The 24,315-nt window shown below is 32.5% G+C and overlaps 1 protein-coding gene across 2 annotated transcripts; it reads right to left on the bottom strand.

Moving 5' to 3' along the window:
* Positions 1 to 7,684: 7,684 nt before the first annotated feature.
* Positions 7,685 to 24,082, bottom strand: LOC123209728 (dnaJ homolog subfamily C member 8-like). Of its 2 annotated transcripts, XM_044627859.1 has the most exons (10): positions 23,860 to 24,082; positions 17,400 to 17,490; positions 17,226 to 17,286; positions 10,742 to 10,819; positions 10,328 to 10,401; positions 9,072 to 9,185; positions 8,868 to 8,975; positions 8,263 to 8,301; positions 8,061 to 8,155; positions 7,685 to 7,906 (listed from the first exon to the last, which is right to left on the bottom strand). In XM_044627859.1, the coding sequence occupies exons 1-9, from the start codon at positions 23,943 to 23,945 to the stop codon at positions 8,069 to 8,071; spliced, it is 738 nt and encodes a 245-aa protein (XP_044483794.1). In that variant the 5' UTR covers positions 23,946 to 24,082; the 3' UTR covers positions 7,685 to 7,906; positions 8,061 to 8,068. The 2 variants fall into 2 exon arrangements, with proteins under 2 accessions (XP_044483794.1, XP_044483792.1); XM_044627857.1 differs by having other exon boundaries at positions 7,685 to 8,155; positions 23,860 to 24,081.
* Positions 24,083 to 24,315: the final 233 nt, after the last annotated feature.

The raw sequence follows: 24,315 nt of genomic DNA, 5'->3' as shown, positions 1-24,315 counted from the left end.
ATCTCTCAATCTTAATCTGTAAAAAAAAGATTTTTTGAATATTTGGTTGGGTATTGAAGTACCGTTTTATAGGAACTTCATACCCTTCACATGTTTTTAACATGAGGAATATTGAATTTTACCTAGTTTTAATAATTACTTTTAATTTTTTCTTGTTTTATCCCATTAATTTACATAATTGATTATATACTTGTACTTGTGATGGAGATGATGAAATGTATGTAATGATATGTCTAATTATTTGCATATGTTGTTAAACCAAACCCAAACCTTCTTAAGCCATTAAAAGAATGTTTCAACATAAATAAAGGTGTTCTTAGCAACAAAAGAACTATAGGTATATCATACATTGATGTTAATCTAGCAATCTTTTTCATAAATAATTGAATATACTATATATATTGATGGTTTGATGATTTTTTAATATGACCAATGAACTTGAATGCTATCAACAAAAAAGGGAAAAGGAAAAGTGGTTGATGATAATGAAATGTAAGTTACGAATGAAGAAGATAGAGAAAATGAAGAGGAAGATGTGTTATCCATTTTGCATGATAGTGATAACACTAGTGGAGATATAAAAATTGACATTAATCTTGGGGATGATATGAATGGCTAAGAGAAAAGACATTATGTTTTTGGCTTGATATTTTTCTAATAATTATTTTTTACATTTGAATCATTAAGATTTGAGAGTAAAAAGTTGAGTATGAAATGTTTTGATTATTGTCATTTGGTTAATAGATATAATATTCAAAGATATGTTAAAGCTAAAAGTAGAAATGATTTTTTTATTGTAAAGTTTGATATTTAATATATAACTGCATATTTTTATTTATTTATTTATTACATTACTTATTTTTCATGATAAAGTTTAATTCAAGATTTTTTTCCTTTATTCTTTTCTTGACTAAGCGAGTCACAATTTGATAAAATAATTTTAGTATTTCATTTATGTTTTAGAAATATTGGTCACATTAATATGAAGTGGAAGACAAAATGTAGAGTATTAAAAAAGTATTTTGTAGAATTTTTTATTATCTTATTTAAAAAAATATATCTTATGATATAATACAATATATAATATGAAAAATTAAGTTTTTAATATATAATATGATACGTGATTCGACTAACATGAAACAGTTACCTCTCACAAAGGTAAAGTAACTTGAATCACAAAGGTAAAGTAACTTGAAGTAAATCGTTTGTCATCTACCAATTTAACCTAATTTGCATCAATATATGGTCTTGTGTGCACTAGGTATATTAATCTCCTAACAAGTTTTTGGTATCTTCATTGTCAATTGGTACATGATTTGTCTTAATACATAACTTCAGGCCTTTTTGAACTAGTATATTATTTGATTGACCTGTTGATATAGTAGTCTCAAGTAATAAGTGTAAGACATACTTTAGTTGAGATAGGAATATTTCTCCATTAGATCAAGACACTTCAATCCTGAAAAATATGTCAAAGGACATGGTTCTTTCATTTCAAACTCTTCAAACAAGTACTCTAGTAGAGTTTTTCTTTCATCTATATCATTTCTTGTGACCACCATTTTTTTTTTAATGATTAGGAAACCTTACCCAACTGCATCGAATAATTCAGGGTTTTGTTTTATTGTAATACCTCACTATTCAATATCAAATTAATTAATTTAAGTTTTTCAAACAAGAGATCATACTTGTCAAACCTTGGCCTTTCACAAAGAGGGTCTTTCGCTGCATCACTCAAGCTAACCTCTAGGATCCTTGTGACCACCATGTTATCCACATATACAATTAGTGCAGTAATTTTTATTTGCTTCTTCTTCATTAATAAAGTATGGTTTGAATTGCTCTATTAGTAACCAAAGGTTGTCATAGACCTTGTAAACCATGCTCTCAAAGATTCTTTAACCTATAGAATGATTTTTTTTAATCTGCATACATTTTAACTATTCCTGTATGACATTATGCATTCTGGTAAGAGATTCATATAGACTCTTTTGATAATTCACCATGTAGAATGGCGTTATTGACATCAAACTATTGCAATGGTCAATCTTAGTTTACAACTAAAGATAGTAAAACTCGAACTATATTTATTTTTGCTATAGGTGCAAATGCCTCCATATAATCAATTTTATATGTTGAAGTGTATCGTTTTGCCCCCAGTCTTGCTTTGAAGTGTTCAATTGTATATTTAACTTTGTACTTTACAGTGTAAATTCATTGACATCCAACTAGTTTCTTTCTAGGGGATTGATTGACAAGTTCCCAAGTTTCAATTTTTGTTTTTTTTAGAAATTTCATCTTTTTGTTCATCATTGTTTTACATCTAAGACCATCTAAAACTTCTTGCACACTGTTAGGAACAGATACAGTACATAATTGATTTACAAATGATATATTAGATTCAAACAAACAATGGTTAGACACATCATGACTCATAGGATATTTAACTTTACAAGAAAGCTCGTGTTCATATATGGGTTTAGGAATGCCTATGGTATGGTGATTGTTTTTTGTGTGGCTCAGGAACATCTTTAGACAACAAGTGGTTTAGTGTTATGACTGATTATGGGATAAGGGATTCAAATTCAAGTTTAGACTTAGGTTCAGTTAGAAACATAACTTAAGTGTTATTATCACTTGAATTTAAAGTTGTATCACTCAAATCCAACGCACTCACTTCTTGATTAAATGGTTTAATCACCATTGAACTCTAAATTCATACCCCTAATGTCCAAGTCACTCATATTTTGATTATCATCTTCAAAATCATACATTAGAAACTAAATTTCTTCTTGATACTCCCTTTAAAGTTTAGATTTGGAGGGAAAATACATGGAATCTTCATAAAAAAGACATCCATTGTGATAAAAATTCATTGAGTGGGAGGATGGTAGCATCAATACCCTTTATTATGAGTAGCATAACCTAGAAAGATACATAGCAATGCTTGAGGAGTTAGTTTGTTGCACTTATGTATATAAAGGTATACAAATGCTACATAACCAAAAACATAAGGAGTAGATTTGGGACAATCAGTTCACTGATTGCTTCATAACGTTCTGAAATGGTTTTTGGAAGTTTATAGGGTTGTAAGGTACACAATTGATCAAATAAGTAGCAGAGGCAAGTGTTTCTCCCAATAGCATAATGGCATGTGAGCTTTTATAAATGAAGCTTGAACAACCTCCAACAAGTGTTGATTTTTGCACTTGGCTACCCCATTTTGTTTTCGTGAATTGGAACAACTAGTTTAGTGAATGATTACTTGTGCTTCTAAATATTGTTGGAGTTTAGAACTTTTGTATTCACCTTTGTTATCACTTCGTAATACTTGAATATGTGAGTTATATTGGGTACTAACAATTTGGTGGAATATTTGAAATAATAATTTTACCTCACTTTTAGATTTCATCAAGCACAACCAAGTCATCCTAGTATAATCATCAATAAAAGCAACAAATCAATGAGATCCACTCAAAGTAGTATTTTAGATCAACCCCAAACATCATAACAAATAATCATAAAAGAAATTGGACTTTTACGTAAGGTAAAAGGAAATGAAGCAAGATGGTTTTTTTTCTAATTCACAAATATCACATTGAAAACTAAAAACATTAGTCTTTTCAATTAAATTTGGAAATAATTTTTTTAAATAAGAAAATGAAGTATGCCTTAAACATCAATGTTATAACCAAATATGTGTCTTCTTTTTCTCCCCTTAACAATTATCTATAGCTAATGCTCGTTGCAACTTGTTTGAAATCAATAAAGCAACATCCAAATAGTACAATTGTCTTCTTTTAACATCATAACTAATCATCTGTCTTGCTTAAATGCCTTTGAACAAACAAAAATCAAGTAAAAAATAACAACGCAAGATAAGGTCAAGATTATTTAAGAAATTGACAAAGATTGTAATTTAGTGATGGAACAACTAAAATAGAATTTAAATGCAAATTATTAGTATGGGATACAATCCTTCCCCAATAACTAGGGTGGTTGTAACACTGGTAGCACATACAAACTTTTTTTTGGATGGGTTAAGAGATAAGACATGTCTAGAATAAAATGTTATATGATCTGTAGCGTTAGAATCAATTATCCATGTACTATTAAAAACATGTGTAGAAATATTTAAAACTTTACCACTTTTGTTTGTACTCATTATCAATGTTGAGGCTTTATTTACTTCTTCATCTTCTGTCTTTATTTCCATAACTACAATAGTAGAAGTCTTTTTGTAATTTCTCTTTCGTGTATCACAACTATGATTCCACCATTTTGGATTTCCCACAAGTTCAAAAAATTTACTCTTGGTAAGACTAGTTTGACTGTAGTGAATGCATTTGTAGGTAGATTTATCAACACCATTGAAGGTCTTAGAATGACTGAACTTTGATAATTCTTGTTTGTTGGACTAGTTGCAAGCCACCATGGCAGAAGCTTTAATGTTTTTAGTCTCATCTTTTAAAGTGATACGGTGCACTGTCTCATGACAAGTCAAAGCATAACATTCCTCCAAATCAGGAACTTGTTCTTTGTGTTATATCTCTTTACAAATTGTTTCAAAATCAACATCTAGTCCAATAATAAACAAATGAACCTGTTGCCGCTCAATTGACTTTTTGTATGCTATAATATCATCAACATCATAGTTTGATTTATTTAGACTGATTTTTGCATTAAATGCTCCTTCAGATTAAACAATAACAGACAGCGACATTGTTGTGGAGGATTCAATAACTTTTTCATTCTTTTTTTTATGGGAGAATCAAGAAAATTAAAAAAATTCAAAGAATTGAGGTTGATTGAAATAGTGGTTTGGGCAAGTAACTTCCAGTGAGTTAAAAGAGAATTTTCTAATTCAAGGTGCATTTAAAGTTTAAATTCCAGGGGTTTTTTTATAGGTGGGAATTCAGATTCAAGGTTTAAGCTCTGATACCATCTTTAATAGATGGAAAATAATTGATTTTCATTGTTATTCCAATGAGTTTTTATATATTCATATACAGGGATAGGTACCTAAAGATACATGTTGTCTATAATTTGCCAATTCCTATAATTAAGCATAATTTATATTATTAAACTAGTTCTTATAATTATGTTATCAAGGAAGAAAAGAAAGAATTCTAAGTATTAATTACAAATGGCCAACCCAATATTTCAACAGATACATGTCATCCTTATTTTGTACTTGAAGAAGGGGTCGCCCCTTTGAACCGATCACACTATAGAAAATAGTTAGGAAAAAACTTGATATAAATATTATTATCATGACGAAAGGCGAAGGTTGACACTTCAGTTTTTTATGTAAAAGAACGCAGAGAACATCATGAAGTTTAAAGGTAAAACTTTTTGTTTTAAAATAAGTGAAGTCAATATGTGTGTGATATGCAAGCCTGAGCCATCACCAATAACCACTTCATCAAGTCCATCAGACTTAGAATGAAGGGATAGGTTTGCCAGGTCACCAGTGACATGATAAAAGGCTCCAGAATTAAGAAGCCAAGGCTTACTTCCTAATTTAGAAGTAGAGATGTAGATAGTTTGAGGATCTAAGAAGTGTTGTTGCCTACATTGTTTTGAAGAATGGCCATGTTGATCACATATTTGATAGGTGATTGGTGACTTGTCAAAATGGCATTGTTATCGGTTTTTATTATATTTTTTGGAAGAACTATTGATTGAATAATATTGATTGCCTTATGGTTGTTGCTGGGTTGGTTGATTTGTAAATTCCTTCGACTAGTAAAATTAGTAGTCACTATCATGGGTTCATTGGTGCTCTTTAATCGCTTGAGATAATTTTCATGCATGATTAGCATATCATGCAATTCAAGGAATGAACGAGATTTCTCACGAGATCAAATAGAGGTGGCAATGTCTTTATTGTCAACACCAATGTTGTTGAGAACAGGTGAAGTTATTTCATCATCACTAAGGCGAGTATCAATGTGAGCAAGTTAATCAACCATAAGTTTGACAAAGTGAAGATATTCTGCCATTGTTCGGCTACCTTTAGGAGTGATCATGAGGCTTTCTCGCAATTTCATTATGCAAGATCATGATTTGGTTGCAAACAAATGTTGCAAAGTTTCCCATGTTATTTTGGAGATTGCAGCTTTTGAAATAAGAGGAACAATTGATTCAGTGCAGGAGGCCAAAATATCAAGGAGTATTAATTTGTCTTATCGCACCCAAATAGTATACGTTGATTTGGAGGAAGTCTTTATCAGTGGGCAAGGATTTTTACCATCTATATACCCTAATAAATTATAACCAATCAGAAAAGATTCGAAAGTGGTCTTCCATGAGTAGTTTGTAGCACTCAAACTTGGGAGTTGGGCAGCAACATTAATAGTTATAAGTTTGTGGTGTGTTGGACACGGCTACGGTTTTGGAAATAGTGGGAATGGAAGAGCTAAACCTTGTTGGTGTAGCAAAAAAATAAATAAATAAATAAATCTTTGAATGAAAAAAAAAAAAAGGGAACTTGTGTGAGGATAAAAGCTATGATCCTATAACAAAACTTAAGAAAAAGAGAATTAATTTGTATCTGTATGATTGCTTCATATACAAGTGGATAGGCATAACAAAGATAAAAAAACGTGAGAAAATTTAAATAATTTAGAGCTTATATTGTGCTCATGACCCATAACCATCAAGAATTTGTATTTTTTACTGATACAAAGATAATTCTTTTTTTTTTTTTAATGTCTCGGATATTTGAATCTTTGCTATCTTTATTAACTCCCACTAATCTTGCACATGACCCATAACCATAACCAAGTACATGACTGAACAAAGCACATAGAAGTGGGCACTCATTTTATTATGCAAAGGCTGGAACTTGGACTAATCTACGCATCTTATGTGTCTAACAGAGGTCAATGACTAGATGTATTTACCAATGGGTTAACCATTTGAAAATTAATAATATATAACACGAAGAAAGCTCCCAACTTTCTGACAATTATCTTCGGTTATTAGTTCTAAACTAAAATAAAGTTCACTTTGTATAAGTTCACTTTATTAGTTCTAAACTAAAATTAGCCATTTTATAATGGAATGAGGCATGCGAACCACGAGGAGAGCATGCTATAGATAAGTTCCCTTTGTATATATGTATTATAAAAAAATTAACGAAAATTATACTGCTAGGCAAAATAACCAAAACAATATTGCAAAGAATTTTGGTCCTAACTCCGTCTCTGTAGGCTTAGCTTCTTGAGAGAATTTTGCTTAATTAATATTGTGATGTTGATGTGGAATCTTCCAATCATATCATTAATGACATGCTTAATTGTAGTTAGCTCATCCTTCTCTTAATGGCCATTTCAATATTGCAAAATTACTACAAACGATTTTGCATTAAAGAAGCACCATGATGGCCAAGATGCCAAACAAAACAAGCTAAACAAAAGATACTAGAATCTTCAAAGATGATTATGTGGCTGTTGATATTAATCTTGATCCAACTTGTATAAAACAGGGTTCATTTGTGGACCAAGTTGTTGCCGAAAAAGATGATTAAGAGAGAACTAAAAAGGTAAGAGAATCATGGGCAAACAATGATCTAATAAAATCATAATATAATCCTTATGTTTTCGATGACTCCATCTCTATTCATATTAAAATAATTGTAGATATTCATCTACCTACACAAATAATAACCACATTTGCATATTGTGAGTTATTTTGCCATGTATTGCTTTTGTTTAGTTGAATGCTGAAAAGTTTGTAATTACACCACCTAATTTGCCAATAGTAAACTACATATTAAATGGGTTGTCATCTTCTTGTGGGCACAATAATTAGTTATCCAATACTATAATGATAAAGGTGCTTACTCCTATAGCCCATAGATAGATATACGCATTATACATTCTCCTTCATTTCTTCTAACCTATTAAGGAACAAATCCCAAACCCCACTTTAGCTTCATTTATTGGGGCAGAAGACAAGCTCAAAGGCTTCTTTCTGAGAAGTAATGAGTCCTTTCACAGACATGGCTATGAATCCATACAATTCACTCTACATCTAAAGCCTTGAAAACTCACCTGGTCAGTTAACCTCGCTTTACAGGCCTTTGAACATATGATTTGTTGGGATCCTCTGTCTTGAGCTTTGGGGGTCTAATTTCTCCTTTCTTTCCCTGCATATAAACAATAGTCAAAACCATTGTTTCAGGTAAATCTCACTTAATATTATTAATTCAGATAGACTGTTTCATCTTAAACAGTTACTAATACATCATGTTACCTTCTTTCCTGTCTTCATGAAGTCTCTCCAGCTTGAAACCTGACATTAATATATAATGAAAAGGAGATCAATTTTAGTCCAATAAAGCAAAACAAGTTTTAAAAACATTTATCACTGTTTTATGTTACTAACACTCGTAAGCTTAGCAACATGTCTAAAGTATGACATAATATTTAGACAAATATATCTCTATTTCCATATGTTGATGAAGATAATCATCCTATTGCTTGAAATACTGAATGTAAAAGCTAAAAATTCATGTGCTCTGATCCTATTTGTCACTATGTCTAGCATTGTTTGGTTTGACCTAAAGTAGTACAACTGAAGGGGCACTTCCATGAAAATCCAACCATTGCAAATTGAAACATTTTACAAAAGAGCATGCCCTAAATTACAGCAATAGACACCAGGTCATGTGTTGAATTATTTTCAACACTTTGGGTACGGCAAATTACTAATTTCAGAATAATACAAAATGAGAAACCACACATCAAATTACTTAAAACCACTCTGCTCCAATTAGTTAATTTACTAAACTAACAATTTCCCAGTTAGGTGAAACATCAGATGCACAGAAAAGAAAAAGATAAAAAACAAGAACAAACCCTTTGTTCTCTAGTTCCTTCCCACTGCTCCTCATGCTCACGCTTTCTCTTCCACATTTCTTTTTGTTCCTCTTCATCCTTTTTCAATCTACCTTCCTCTTCTGATATCTACATTACAACAATAAGAACAAAATGAAGGCAAGCCATAAGACTTAAATTAAAAAAGAATAAAGAACACAAGAAAACAATCAGCATTCAGGATACCCTCATCTGCATTTTCCTCCTCCTCCATTCTTGTTCTGTTAATATTTCTCGAACCTTCAATTTCAGCTCCTGCCTAAACACCTCCGACTCTTCATACTGTTGCTCATATTTTCCCTATATCATACAGAGTGGTCAAATTCCACAGATTGAATGGAAGATTAGGACATTGTTAAATGGAATATGGTAATGAAAACAGTAATTTAAAATACAAACAATATACAAATTAGAACAACCAAGTGGAGTCACCGGCACAGCAATTACTTCTCAGGAAGAGACATAAGCTCAAAAGATTAACAACACATTCATAAAGTCATAAAGGGGTCCAAGCAACTCAGTCAGTCAGTCCAAGCAACTCAACATGAGGGAAGAGCACTCGTTAGTCCAATCCTTTGCCTTTGAGGGCCGGGGGAAGCAATGAACTACCCGCGGTAAGAGGGTCCCGCTATGAGAGTCCTCCTCATGCTCTCCTTGTGGTTCGCATGCCTCATTCCCAACTATATCCCAAATTCCTACTAGTTGAGAGGTCTGCCTAGCAGGATAACCTTCATGGGGAGCTCCCCTATGCAAGCTCAATTAAATCTTTGATGGTATTGTCACCCTTGTCAATTTATTATCACATTGGTACTGAAACAAACAATTCACAAGTGGAATGGACCATGCCATCAGACTGTAAGTCATACTTACTACACAAACTGAGCAAAAAGTAACCTAAACAATGGAAAATAACCATGAGAGTTTCACTTAAATTTCTGTAAATTCTCCAAAACAGATATATATGATTTTGCACATTAAAACCGAAAGTAACATCTAATTGGCCACAATGATTTCGGTACAAATGATTGGAAGTTCGTAATGATGGAACCCTGTGCTTTGTCTCATATCACAAAGTTTGGAGGTAATAAGAGCACCAGAAGCCCCTTTAACTTATTCAGTAAAGCAGAGGAGAAAAACATCCTAACCTGTAGTCCTGTACTAAAATGTGGCAAATATATAAAGAATTTCTAGGAAGCTTTGCAATTTACAAAAAGTAAGTTGCAACCCCCAGCCTCTAAAGTAATTAAGAAAACATTTTGACTCAACTCTTTAAAATATTAAATAATCTATATCAACCCTCGATGTAATGATTATATTAGATCTAAATCTTGAAATCTAACTCCAAGAAATTTTTTTTTGTCCATATTGACTACAGATAACTCAATGAAGATCTGTATAAAATATAACAAAGGATACAAACAGACCCATGATTTCTCACATACCTCATCAACTAAGGACTTTATTTTAGAGGCTGCATCTTTCTTCAACTGCCTCTTTCTCTTTGCCCTAAGTTCTTCTGCAGAATACAAAAATTAGTATTTAAGAAAGGATATAAAAAAATCGATGTATAAAGAAATTATAATTCATACTCTTGAACAGAAGTAAAAAAGAAAAGTGGAATTATGCCACAAATCAGGACACAAGACAGTCCACATATGCCCATGGGAATTAGCTGTCCCAATGACACAGTTCATACAAAAACCTAATAATAAGCTATATAATTCATAAAGTATTTAGCCAAGTATGAACACGAATGAATAACCAAACTTGCATCATGAAATTCCTCTAGAAATGAAGTGAAATGAGAAGACAGTTAAACTCAAGCAAAAAGAAAATAATGAGAACACAATACTGACCTCTTGCTGCATTAACTTGAGTAAGAATATAATCCCTTTCTTGTTCATCACCCAGTAGTTGCTGTGCTTTTGCCAGTGCTGCTCACGGTCAACAACTTTATGATTACAAACCACTCAAAACATTTATAAAAAAAAAAATGTTTGAATTTATCCAGACACCCCCAGTGCATAACTTGAAGAGGGCAATAACAGCAATATAATGTGGGAAACATTAACAAGACCATGCATAACAAATCAAAAACACTAAATTACAAGTTAGGGTGTAAGTGTGATTTCAATATGCAAATACATTAACAGCTTAGCACATCTCATAAGAAATTGATTAAAAAAACTTAATGCATCTTCCTTAGGTGACGCTAAACTAGAAATTAAAATTAAACTGAAGGCAGTCTCAGTTATGCCTCAAATCTATAACATCAACAACAACTAGGTTTTCAATTTCTTCCCCAAAAGCTTGGAAAGAGTTGATATTCCAACAAACTAGCAGGAGTAACTTCCTTCTTTTAACAGTTGTAGAGGCAGCCCAAGGTCCCTGATAGGTGACACAAAATTTGGTTCATCATTGTAACACACAAGAACAATTGTGTAATCCTCAATATTTCATAAGAAGGAATTACAATCATTATATAGAGAATTAAAAATCCTAATTTAGAAAGGATTATCAATATATCCCTATTTTAACATGATACAATTACCTAATTTATCATAATCCTATTTTAGAGAAATCCTAACCTAATATGCACAACTCAACACTCCCTCTCAAGCAAGAGCATATAAATTATATGCACCAAGCTTGTTACAAATGAACTCGATACGGGAACCCCAAAGAGATTTAGTGAGAATATTTGCAAGTTGATCGTTGGAGTTGACATGATTGGTCGTGATACATCCAGACAAGACCTTTTCCCAAATGAAGTGGCAATCAATCTTTATATGTTTAGTCTTTTCGTGAAAAACTGAATTAGAAGAAACATGAAGTACTGTATGATTGTCACAAAAAAGCTTCATTTGAGATATCTGTTTAAATTTTAACTTCTGAATCAATTGTTTTAACCAAACAAGTTCACAGGTAGCCAATGTCATAGCATGGTATTCTGCTTCTACACTCGATCTAGCAACAACATCTTGTTTCTTACTTTTCCATAAGACTAAATTGCCACCAATAAGGATATAGTATCCTAAAGTTGAATGCCTATCAGATAGAGAACCTGCCCAATCTGCATTAGAATATCCGACAATATGTGTATAACCTTTATCTTCATACAACAACCCTTTGTCTGGTGCTCTCTTAATATATCTCAAGATTCGAATAACTACATCCCAATGAGGGTCACCCGGAGATTCGAGGAATTGACTGACAACAGTAATCGTAAAAGGAGATATCTGGTCTCATGATAGTAAGATAGTTAAGCTTGCCTACTAACCTTCGATATTTTCCAGGATCTACGAGTGACTCCCTCTATCTTGACTCAAATCTAGTATTAGGGTCCATAGAAAAATCAATAGGCTTACAATTTAACATCCTCGTCTCTTCCAAGATATCCAAGGTATGCTTTCTTTGAGATATAACTATACTTAACTTAGACTGAACAACTTCTATCCCAAGGAAATATCTAAGTAGCTCCAAGTCTTTAGTCCGAAAATGATTAAATAGATGTTTCTTTAACTGATCGATACCCTCTTAATTATTATCAGTGATAACAATATCATTGACATAAACAACAAGATAAATATACTCTTCTTGTGATGTATGCATATAAAATACAGAATGATCAGATTCATTGCGAATCATTCTAAACTCTTGAATAATTGTGCTAAAATGTCCAAACTAGACAAGTGGAGATTGTTTTAGGTCATATAGGGAGTGTCAAAGTTTACAAACCAATCTAGACTCTCTTTAAGCAACGAAGCTTGGCGGTTGCTCCATATATATCCCCTCCTGCAGCTCACCATGAAGAAAAACATTTTTAATATCCAATTGAAACAAAGGCCAATGACGAATGATAGCCATAGATAAGAACAATAGAATTGAGGACATCTTGGCTACCGGAGAAAAAATATCATTATAATCCAAACCATAGACTTGAGTGCAACCCTTGGCAACTAGACGAGCTTTAAGGCGATCAACCTGACCATCAGGCCCAACCTTAACAATGTAAATCCAATGATAGCCAACAGTGGATTATCCTGAGGGCAACAAAACTAGATCCCAAGGACCATTGTGATGTGTACCCATCTCATCAACCATAGCCTATCACCATCCGAGATTAGCAAGTGCCTCACAGACAAAATTAGGAATAGAAATAGAGGATAAAGTAGACACAAAGGCATAATATGGTAAGGATAAATGATAATAGCTTAGGAAATTATAAACAAGATGAGAGTTACGAAAAGACCTTACACCTTTTCTGATGGCAATGGGAAACTAGTCATGAGGAGACAAGCCTATGGAAGGTGTAGATGCTGACACAGGAAAAGAGTCAGGAACAACATCTGAAGCAATAGGAGTACCAGCATCCGGAGCAAGGGAAACAATATGAGTACAAACAACAAGACTAGGCGAGGGTAGAGCAAAAACAAGCAATGAGCTGAAGAGTGGATCGGGTGGAGGTGTGAGCCCAAGAAAAGGGATCAAAGTAGGTATAAGTAAAATGTTTGTGATACACAACGGTTTACATGGAGAAAAAAAGTAAAACAACGACTCAAAAAAGGTAACATTGGCAGAAACAAAGTAATGATGCGTAAAGGGACAATAACATTTGTAACCTTTCTAAAGCTAGGAGTAACCTAGGAAGATACACTTAATAGACCGAGTCTTTAGTAAAAGTAACTATAAAATTCAAGGTGCACGTAAGTTTGCTAACAGACACAAGATTAAAAGGATAGTAAGGAAGATAAAGAATAGATCTTAAAGATAAAGAAGGTAATGCCTGGGCAGAGCCCACAACTTTAACCAAAACTTGTGTAGCATCAACTAGAGTGACAGACGATAAAGATGTGGAATGAACTAAATGAGAAAATAATTTAGAGTTACCAGATATGTAATCAGAATCTAGGACCCAAGGTCCCAAGTTAGAAGATTGAGTGAGACAGACAACCAAATTACCAGAATGAGCAAGAGAGGCAACTGAAGATTGGGATGACTGTTTGGTGGCCTGAAATTGTAGATATTCTTCATAATCAACACTTGTAAGAGTCAAAGAGGGCTGAGAAGATTGGCCTGTAAACATTTCAAGTTGACTTGCTAAATGACTTAATTGGGCTTGTGCAATATTTGCATTCTGAGTGGGTTGCCATGCAATTTATAACATTTCTTCTTAGTATGCTCCCACCAGCTATAGTAACTACATCTGGGTCGACTCCCCTATTTCTTCGAGCACCTAGATTATGTTGAGAATTGAAAGCCAAAGCAGAGGAATCAGGAGCTATAGATTCAGATCCTATGCTATTAGAAGAGACCCGGAACAGTGGAACAAACACATCATTCAGAGTGGAAACAGTAGCACTAGACAGAATTTGATCCCAAACTAAGGCAAGATCTAGATAAATAGCAGAAATGGTGAACACCATTTTAAAGAATTTATCCCGCTAAGCCAACTCTTCGATGACAGTTTTGCCAATAGATGTCAATGAATTGAACTCTACCCTCAAGGAGGCTATTCGACCATGAAACTCAGACATGCCCATTTCTTGTTGTTTTAGATTGACAAGGGAGGACACAACAGAATAAAATCTCTAGATGTCATTAGTGTAAAGGCGTTTGGCTTAAGTCCATATCTCAAGCAGGTTCTGTAGGCCCTATAGATAGGATGGAATTGAGAATCAATCGTATTATAAAGCAAACTACATAACAAAGCATCTGTTTTCTTCCATGTCAACTTATTTGCCTCAATATTGTCAACCTGGGTAATTAAATGATCCTCGAGGTCTTGCCCTATGCACCACAATTCAACTGAGACAGCTCAGGAGGTGTAGTTGGCACTTTCTGTTAATTTTTTGGTTGTAATAACAAGAAGAGAGAGAAACGAGAAAGATCCAAATTTAAAACTCTCGATAGCCATATTAACCAAACAAGACGGAGAAATCAATCAGAAATTAAGGAATGCTAGTGAAGAGCACTTGGAAATAAGGTTGGAAGAGCGAACACAGCCTAGAGAGAAGGAAAAATCCAGCAAAGACTGTTTTTCGACGATGATGGAGACGATTGGCAATGAACAAGAGGGTGGATGACTAGAGAAGATGAGTTAGCGATATAAGTCCATGTGCGTCGGAAAAGCAGATCGGAGTAGTTGAACCGAGAAGGAAACAGCTAGCGTGTGTGGCTAATTTTGGCGTTTGATGATGGCAAGGTTATCCCAGATACACTAGTTGGCGTCTTCTGAGTCCAATAGGAGAGGTGGTATCGCTGCACGGTTGTAGGAAAAGGAGATCGGCAACGGAAGCTATCGAGAGAATAATCGGCGTGTGGAGGCGCATGCAGCGGCGAATGGAGACACTTCTTCTAAAGGTTTGTCAGTGAGACAGCTCCGATCACAATGATATAGGCATGACCATCAAATAAGGAAACAAACACAGTGATCAGAGAAAACAGCCAAAAAGGGACTTGAAGACACCAAAAAAATTTTAGAAACTTAATATAGACTCTAATATCATGTAACACAAGAACAATTGTGTAATTTTCAATATTTCATAAGAAAAAATTACAATCATTATATAGGGGAGTAAAAATCCTAATTTAGGAAGGAGTATCAATACATTCCTATTTTAACACGATACAATTACCTAATTTATCATAATCCTATTTTAGAGAAATCCTAACCTAATATGTATAACTCAATAATCATGTAATGGAGAAGCAAAATGAAAAGAAGTGTCTGGATAATTTAGTGATTTAGTTCTATTTTTATTATGTTTATGTTTTCGGTAAAGGGTTTGTTATGTAGAAGGTAGTTTAGAAAATTACTCTATTTTTTATTACGTTTGGCATCCCATAAACAGAGGGTTTGGCTACTGTTGTTCTCAGATGCGATTTATCATTCAAAATAAATTTCAGCTTTCTCCCAAAAAGGTTACTATGTTTCTCCCCTTTTCTAGTTCTTCTCCCCTAATTATACCCTCTCTTTTCTCCATACTATTAAAAATTCATTCTTTCCTCCTTCCAAATAGTCAATGACATCACAAGGTATATTAACTCCATTAAAATGTCTAATTTTCATAGTTGGCAAGAACAGATATCCCTTTTAAATAATTAGCTTCAACAAACAAAATAAATTCTTGCAATTAAATGACCAAAAAGATCATATTAGAAATGAATTTTGATTAATGATTAGACAAGAAGTTTAAAAAACCTAGATTCTTTATCAATTGATGGTTTGATTTTGTATCTTATCAAAACCAAAAATCTAGACCTGGAGACTTCACAACATTGAAGATAACAGATAAGCCCACTCTAAATAAAGATGGAAAATATAATTTCACAAGGTTCAAAAAATCAAGTTTCCCATCTTGAAGGTTTCGGTGAAAAGGATTTCTACACAAGGCAACCACAGACCTGCCTAGATTTGCTGACAGCATTTGCATTTGCTAGATGAGAGAGATATAAGCACACCGTTATCATGACAAATATCTTCCTGATATAAAGCAATACTTCCATTATCAATTTTTTGCCCATTAAAAACTTTGTATCCATTATAAAAAGTAAAAAGATAAACAGAAAAGCAAATACATGTTGAGTTTGCCACTTATAAGACCGGTGCAAATACCCATAAACCGCCATTTAAATCATAACTTAAAATCTTTCAGATAATTCGTCAACTCAACAATATGTCAACCTTCGTATACCCTCTTTACTTTTTCCAAAAAGAAAAGAAAGCTACGGCATCTAGAATATGCATACAGCCAAGTTTGGACCAGATGTAGCATTATTTTAGGTTATGATTTAAATAGTTAGAACTGTGAACACACCCAAAACACAAGCACAGAAGGCAAAGAGTCTTAGCCATAAGTCCCAATTCAAACATTGCCAGTGGATAACTTATTTCGATATAAAGCGCCTTCAAGTATACATGACATTATCAACAACTGACTATCTGGGACATGTAGGTTTATACTTCATGAAAAGGTACCAATCTAGTTTCCTAGAAATTTAAAGTAAGCTCTATACCTAAGTTCCCACAATCCATCAATCTAAGAAATAAAATTAATATCTCACAAGACCATACCTTTAAAGGTTGGTTTAAACCATTAGGCCCTGAAGGGTCAAAACACCATGACAATATGATAGGAGATTTTTTTAACAGTTAACCATATGATCAAACAGAAATAACTTGAAGATATCCTGGTCCCTTACAAACTGAACTTTTAGTGCTCAGTACTTATCACATAGGATAGTAAAATGCCATAAAAAAGCAATGTAGTAAGATGAGAAGCCAAATATGATATCTTTATTCTCTGTAAACAAGGTATGAAGTGGGGTTCTGCTGACCTGCAAAAGCTTCCTTTGCTTGTGGATGCTTGCATTTGTCAGGATGAACCAACAAAGATAACTGTAAATGTTGCACACACAAATGTGTCAACCCCTGGTAAACTCTAGAGATAAGAAATAGTCAGAAAATTTATATCCAGCCGTTTTTCATTTTCTGTCTTCCAAAACAATTACCTTACGATACTGCTTTTTTATATTATCTGGAGATGCATCAAATGGTAGATTTAAGTACTCAAACGGATTCAGCTTGAAGCACGATAGAATCCTAAATTTTAGTAGTTTTTCATAAAGAAGAAGAGATTAATTAGCATTGAGCATAATAAACAACAGAAACAATTAAAAAGAAAACATGTTACATGAAGTGTGCAAGATTCAAAGGAGTTGACATCGTACAGTCAAAAGAGAAACACAAAAATAAAGATAAGAGATCCTTCCCAGTGTGGGGGAAAATGAGTCCTATAATCTGGGAGGATGGGGATAAAGGAGCAGGCATTAAAAAATATCAGTGATAAAATTTAATTAATAAATGTGTGGTCAAAAAGTCAAGTAAACTATAAATGCAAAAGAGTACTGTTACTTGAGTTTGGGGTCAAGAATCAATTACGTTCTTGTAAGACAACAGTCCATGAAGTCATAGAAAAACCAGTACCTTTGACTGTGTATATGAGGTTTTAAAGTTATCTAGAAAATTTTTGTTAGTACTGTACTTGTCATTAAAAAGACAAAGAAAATAAAACAGGTCAACTTAGAGCTATAGAAGGGTGGAAGAAACTCATTGTAAATAGATTTCTAGCAGCAAACAAATCAGTGTTTTATCCAAAATTCTTACTATTCTACAAGTGTGGCTCTTCCTTGATTTAACCTCGGGAAATCTTGGCTCAAAAGGCATTGCAAGAAATTCAGTCCCTAATCCATTAATAGCTGGCTATACTTATTTACAGCTAGTATTAAATAATGAATTAAGCGCTTTTAACAAGCAAGACAAAAAACCTACAAGAAGTAAAACAAAATCAAGGGGGCATAAGCCTCCACAGAGGTTCTTTGTTTTAGGTAACAGTGTGCATGAGGAGAATATCTACAGAAGTTCAAGCAAGGTGGCAGCTTCCTCAAATTATGAAAAGAAAATGGAAAGGATATCCACATTATGAGATGATAAAATATGAATAATTTGTATTTTTGGTATATTTAACTATCTAAATGATACATAAATTTATACATATCATAAATCTTATATAAGAAAATAAAAATCAATATGATTAATAAACAATAATGTAAAAAGGGAAAACATATATTTAGAATATATATGTCAACCTAGTAAACCATATATTCAAGATAAATTCTAACATAGGAAACTATATATTTGAAATATATTTTAACATCCCCCCTCAAACTCAAGTAGGCAAAGAATTTGCTGAATTGAGTTTGTAATATAATGCAATAAGTGATGATGCCAATGACAAGATGACAATGCAAGTATAACAAACTATTGAACTCATCTTTCCACGTAAGTGACAGTGTGAGCGTATTGAACTAATAAACTCATCTTTCTATGTAGGTGAACGTATGAGTATACCGAACTAATGAACTCATCTATCCACGTAGGTGAAAGTGTGTGTAACTAAACTAATGAATTCATCTTTCCACATAAGTGAAAGTTTGAGTATATCCGAACTAATAAATTCATCTTTCCACGTAGGTGAAAAAGTGAGTGTACCCGAACTAATGAACTCATTTTTTCACATAGGTGATAGCGTGAGTATGTCAATATAATGAATACTGACAAAAACGTTTGATCCTAATACCATGATAAAATATGAATAATTTGTATTTCTGTTATATTTAATTGTTCGAATGGTACATAAATTTATACATATCAACCAAAAAAAGAAAAAGATCTTAATTTCTCCAAAAAAAAAATAAAGAATTAAAAAGAACAAAAATACTCCTACAGTGAGAACATGTATAAACATACTGTGGCATTGAGGGAGACTTAAAGAAAATGTGAGAGTAAGACATGACAAGATGTTAGGACTAATGTTAATACTTCTAGAAGATTATAACTAAAGAAACAAGTAGAGACAAGTGGAAGGAGCATGGGATTGACAGATGGCGACAAAAACATATGTGAGGAAGTTGAAAAGGGTAAGAAGGGAGCTAGAGAGTTGGTTACACAAGGTAAACAACAGTGGGAAGGGAATCAAGAAATCAAAAGCCAAAAGAGCAGAATAGGGGGAAAGAGTCGGCATCTCCAAAAGCCTGGCAATTGTAGGGGTTACTGTTTTATTGTGGGTAACTATTTTATTGGATTCCAATGGTTTTGAACATTCTAGTGGAGATTCAATCAATGAAAGTTGTGTTGAATTGCTATTATTTGTATATATTTGTGTTGAGTTGAGTTGATTATTAGTTGTGCTGGAACATTGCACGTGTGTTAACTATCATTGAAGAGGAGTTGTGTAGGAAATTTTCTAGGTTGAAAGGAAGTAGAAGGGTTGCTATTGTGAGGTAAAATACGTCAGGATTGTATCACCAAGTATCAAAGCATGACTAAAATGGAGTCTAGCATTGAGGGAGTAGAGAAGGAGTTTTAATTTGCGTTAAGATTTAAATAATCCTATTCACCCCATTCTAGGATTATATTAACCATTAGGGTGTTTTTAGAGGGTTGCTCTAATGTCCGGGGATTAATCCAGTGCTCGTGTGAAATGTTTTTGGGATAAATACTCAATGAGACAGCATTGTATGTCAACAAATGAATGAAAATTTAAAAATCCTTTAACCTTTAAAAAAAGTGAATATGAAGTGTTCTAGGAGTTTCTTGGTTGTTCTTGAAGGTAAGTTTTTGAAGGCTATTGATTAAACAATATGGCTGCAATCTACTTTAAGAACTAATCATTTTATTATTAATCACACTCCACAAACTGAAATTCACACACCGTTATTCACCTAGTGCTAATCCTGCTAAAATAATCAGTATAAACCCTAAATTATGAAATGAAGAACAGAAATGATGTGCTGAATAGCATATCTACATCTCTGATCTTTCTTTTTTAAGTGATTATGCAACCATGAATGAGAGATTATTTTAGTTTCATCAATAAATTAATTAACATAAAATTTTACGATAGTTGAAGGTACACATTTTTTCCTCACATTCATTATGGTTTGACTGTTCTCAAGTCAAATAAAATTTTGATATATTTTCATCATTCCTCCCAAATAGATGACTCTAAGATATCTCCAAATGTGAAAAAAAAAAAAAAAGCCTGAGTCACTAGCAAGTATATGAACCCTCCCATCTTCACACCAGCATTTGAAAACTATAATATCATATTGCCTAAAAATGCAGCACATATATATTAACTCTTCTAAAATCCCTCCCTGATGTATTCAAAACAACATCAGCTTCAAATTCTTATTTAATTGTATTTTTTGTTTTGTCCTACCATTTCATTTACAGAATTGACATTTTAACCACAATATATATTTACATAAAAAACAATAAAGATAAAATATTTCTATTGTAAACTCAAATTGGAATAAATAAGAAAAAAAAATGATACCTGCTAAATTGCATGAAGTACTGTGTTTAATATATATAAATTAAAATAACACTCAAATTGGTACTCATTGTAAGTGCACATAGTGTTACTCTAAATTAAATGAACATATCGTGAAAATTTCTTTTGAAACCCCAACAGCTACTAATCAAAAGCAAATTAAATGCCCATAGAATTTATTACTTCTTATTTGAGCTACATGTCATATCTACTCTTTAAGAAAGCTGATTCTTTACACTATTTTATGTCTTGGCTTCAAGATATTATAGTTTAAGACTTAAAAAAAAGTACTAAGGAAATAAATTTGAAGAGTAGCTATAATAAAGGTTGATTATAAATAATTTATTATTTGAAATTTGAAATTTTTATTTAAACTTTAATTATTAAAATAATTAAAGAATCAAAGAATATTATTCAAGGAACTTTTTTAATCATTATACATATACCACATTTAGTCTCCTAAACAAGAGGGGAAAAAAAAAAAGACAGTTTAAAAATGAGAATTATTTTAAATAGCAGTATTTTGAGGTCTTCATTGAAAATTAACTCTTCATGAAAAATCTTTCACAATATAGCATAATTCTATTTTACAAAGGGAAATGGCCTTTTTGACTCTTTCTCTGACCTTAAACTAAAACTCATTCTTCAACCATTAAAATCTAACACAATCTAAATTAGTAAAATCTCTACCATATCAAAGTATATTTATGTGGATAGGTGGTTAATATTGATTGTTTGGATTGATGTTTAGATAGGAACTTTGAAAATTGAAGGACTTTGATGTTTTTATGAAACATGCAATTGCATATTGGCTGGATTCAGTAGTTTAGGTAGCCTAAAGTTGATAACGATGAAACATGACCAACACCGGATGGAAATTGACCAATAAGGGTGTATCAAACACTAAATTGGTTGATAGAGGGCATTATAATTTTACCAAGTATGAAAGTGTTAGACACCCACATATTGGTTGGTTTTCATCGATTTTGACTAGTTTTTGTTATCTTCAACCTTAGGTTGTCCAAGCCGTTAAATCTAGCTTATACCCTAGTCAGTCAAAAACAGAGGTCCTTGTGCATTTTCCATTGACAAACCATTAGAATCACCCAAATTTGCACCATCAAACGACTATCAACCCACACATCTTCAACCAACAAGTCCATAAAAAATCCAAAATCTACAACAACACAACAAAATTCAAAATGCAAATCAAATAATCTAAATCACAAGGTCAAATCGAATAACAATATCATTTTATAATTTGGGTTTTCAAAGTCTTCAATGGAAGAAATGGTTAGGATGAGTTCGAAAATACGAGTGAATGTTTAGAATTTATTTACAAATGAGATCATTTTCATCCTTCAAATTTGTGCAATATTTCGGATTATGCTATTTGTTAAAAAGGTTTTCAAAAGTGCTCGTTTTCAATTTCCTATCCAAAATAGTGTCATTTATATAATTTCTCTTAAAAATTAGCCTAAATAAAAACCTTGTAAATATTTTTCAAAATTTATTATTTATAAAGTTAAATCATAAGTGAATAAAAGAAAATGACAACAATTCCAAAATGGACATAAATCAATATATGCAAGTTAGCATGGAGGTGAAGTTGTTCATATTTTAACATTATGATAGGTCCCAGTCAAAGCCAAGTAATATATCTTAAGTCTACAGTATTCTCTTGGAGTGAGAACCAACCACAGAATTTTGGATAAAAGCATGATTCTTTTTTATTGAATTTTGAAGAATTTAAATACATAAAATTTAACTACTACTCCTAAACTCACGACCACACTTGCTAAAAATAAGGACTTTAATTAGTGACTAACAAAGCCACAATAGACTAATCATTATCCACAATGAAAGGCCAATTCTACTACAAGACCTATTCTTATGCATATTGTGGACATTAGCTTGGACCACTTCTTGACAACACATCCTTGATATTCTCATGCACTCCCCCACGTGACTATGCATGACAGCACATTCTCAATCTCCTCATGCAATCCCCCACGTGACCGTGCATGTCTACCCTCCTTACATATATTTCGAATTTCTAATTGGGATGCATTGAGAACATCTTGGTTTAACACATTACTTGAGACTAGTGCTTCTCAAAATATTTTATACGTCATAATTTGTTGAAATTTGAGATTTTGAGTGCGAAATGTTCCTCATTTCATAACATAGTTGTTAGGGTTATACCCAACTAGCATAGTGAGTTTCTAAATAAATGTTAATGATTATTTAATAATAAAATTTTATTTTATTTATATAACCATTTTAATCTCCTCTATAGTACTTATATGTACGTATTTACATTAATGGTCAAGGTTTTGGAACTACTAAATAAGATAGAATCCACATTTATATGAAAAAGCCATATATGAGAGATATAAGGATTTATTGTAGCTCAAAATTATGTTCACTACTAAGAATTAGAAGTTTTACAATTGTTATCTACCTTTATGAGTGTGATGAGTCTAAAATCACTAAAATGGGAATTCTAGGGCAAAGATTCTAGACCAAATAAAGTATATGATTTTGTATAACCACCTCACCCTAGCAACTTTGACATATGTACCTTAGCCTTCGATGGTAGCATACCTTTGATTTATAGAATTGATCTTTGATTAGAATAGAGTGAGACTTTATTTGTCAATGAGTCGATACATTGGCATTTTAGCCACATTCTACAAATTTACATTAAAAAAAAGATAATCTATTTCTATTGTAAACTCAAATTGGAATTCATACGAAATAAAAATGATACCCAATAAATTGCATGGACTACTGTTTTTGATATATACAACTTAGAATAACTCCCAAATTGGTACTGATTATAAAAGCACATTGTCTTACTCTAAATTAAATGAAAATATCAAATTTTCTTTTGAAACCCCAACAGCTACTAATCAGAAGCAAATTAAATGATCTTAACTTTCACAAATATATATAAAAATTCAGAGGTAAGTTGACACCAGAAACCCTAGTCTCCTATTAAAAAATCGAACAATAACAATCAAACAAACGAAGAAGAATGTAAGAATTAACAGAGAGTGCGTGAGAGGGACCTGACGACTTCATTATCTCTTTCAACTTCGCTGACTTCGGCGAAGAAGCTCTTGAGAAGCAAATCCTCGTCGACGGTGTCTCCCATGGCGCTGTTGCTTTTACGATATCTGTCTTCTCTCCTTCTGTGTGTTTTTCTCTACTCGAGTAATTTTACAGATTAGCCGATTTGGGAGTTGGCTTGACCGTCCAGATCAAACGGAAGTAACAGTTACCTCTTTTTAAGTAAGGCCCTTTCGAGAAGAGTGCGCTGTTCTTTTACATACACATATTATTAGCCTATTATTTATGTTATTATATTATTCGTATGTTAAATATGTTGAAAAAAATTATAAATCTAAAATGAATTAAATATATATTTTATATTATTTTTATATTAAACATAAAATATTTATTGTATTTTATATTTATCATATTTTTAAATTTTTAATTAAATTTAAAATACAAAATTATTTCAT

Source organism: Mangifera indica, chromosome 2 (assembly GCF_011075055.1).
Source record: "Mangifera indica cultivar Alphonso chromosome 2, CATAS_Mindica_2.1, whole genome shotgun sequence".
Taxonomy (NCBI): domain Eukaryota; kingdom Viridiplantae; phylum Streptophyta; class Magnoliopsida; order Sapindales; family Anacardiaceae; genus Mangifera; species Mangifera indica.
Note: the sequence above shows the minus strand (reverse complement) of the source record. Positions and strands in the feature narration are given on the sequence as shown.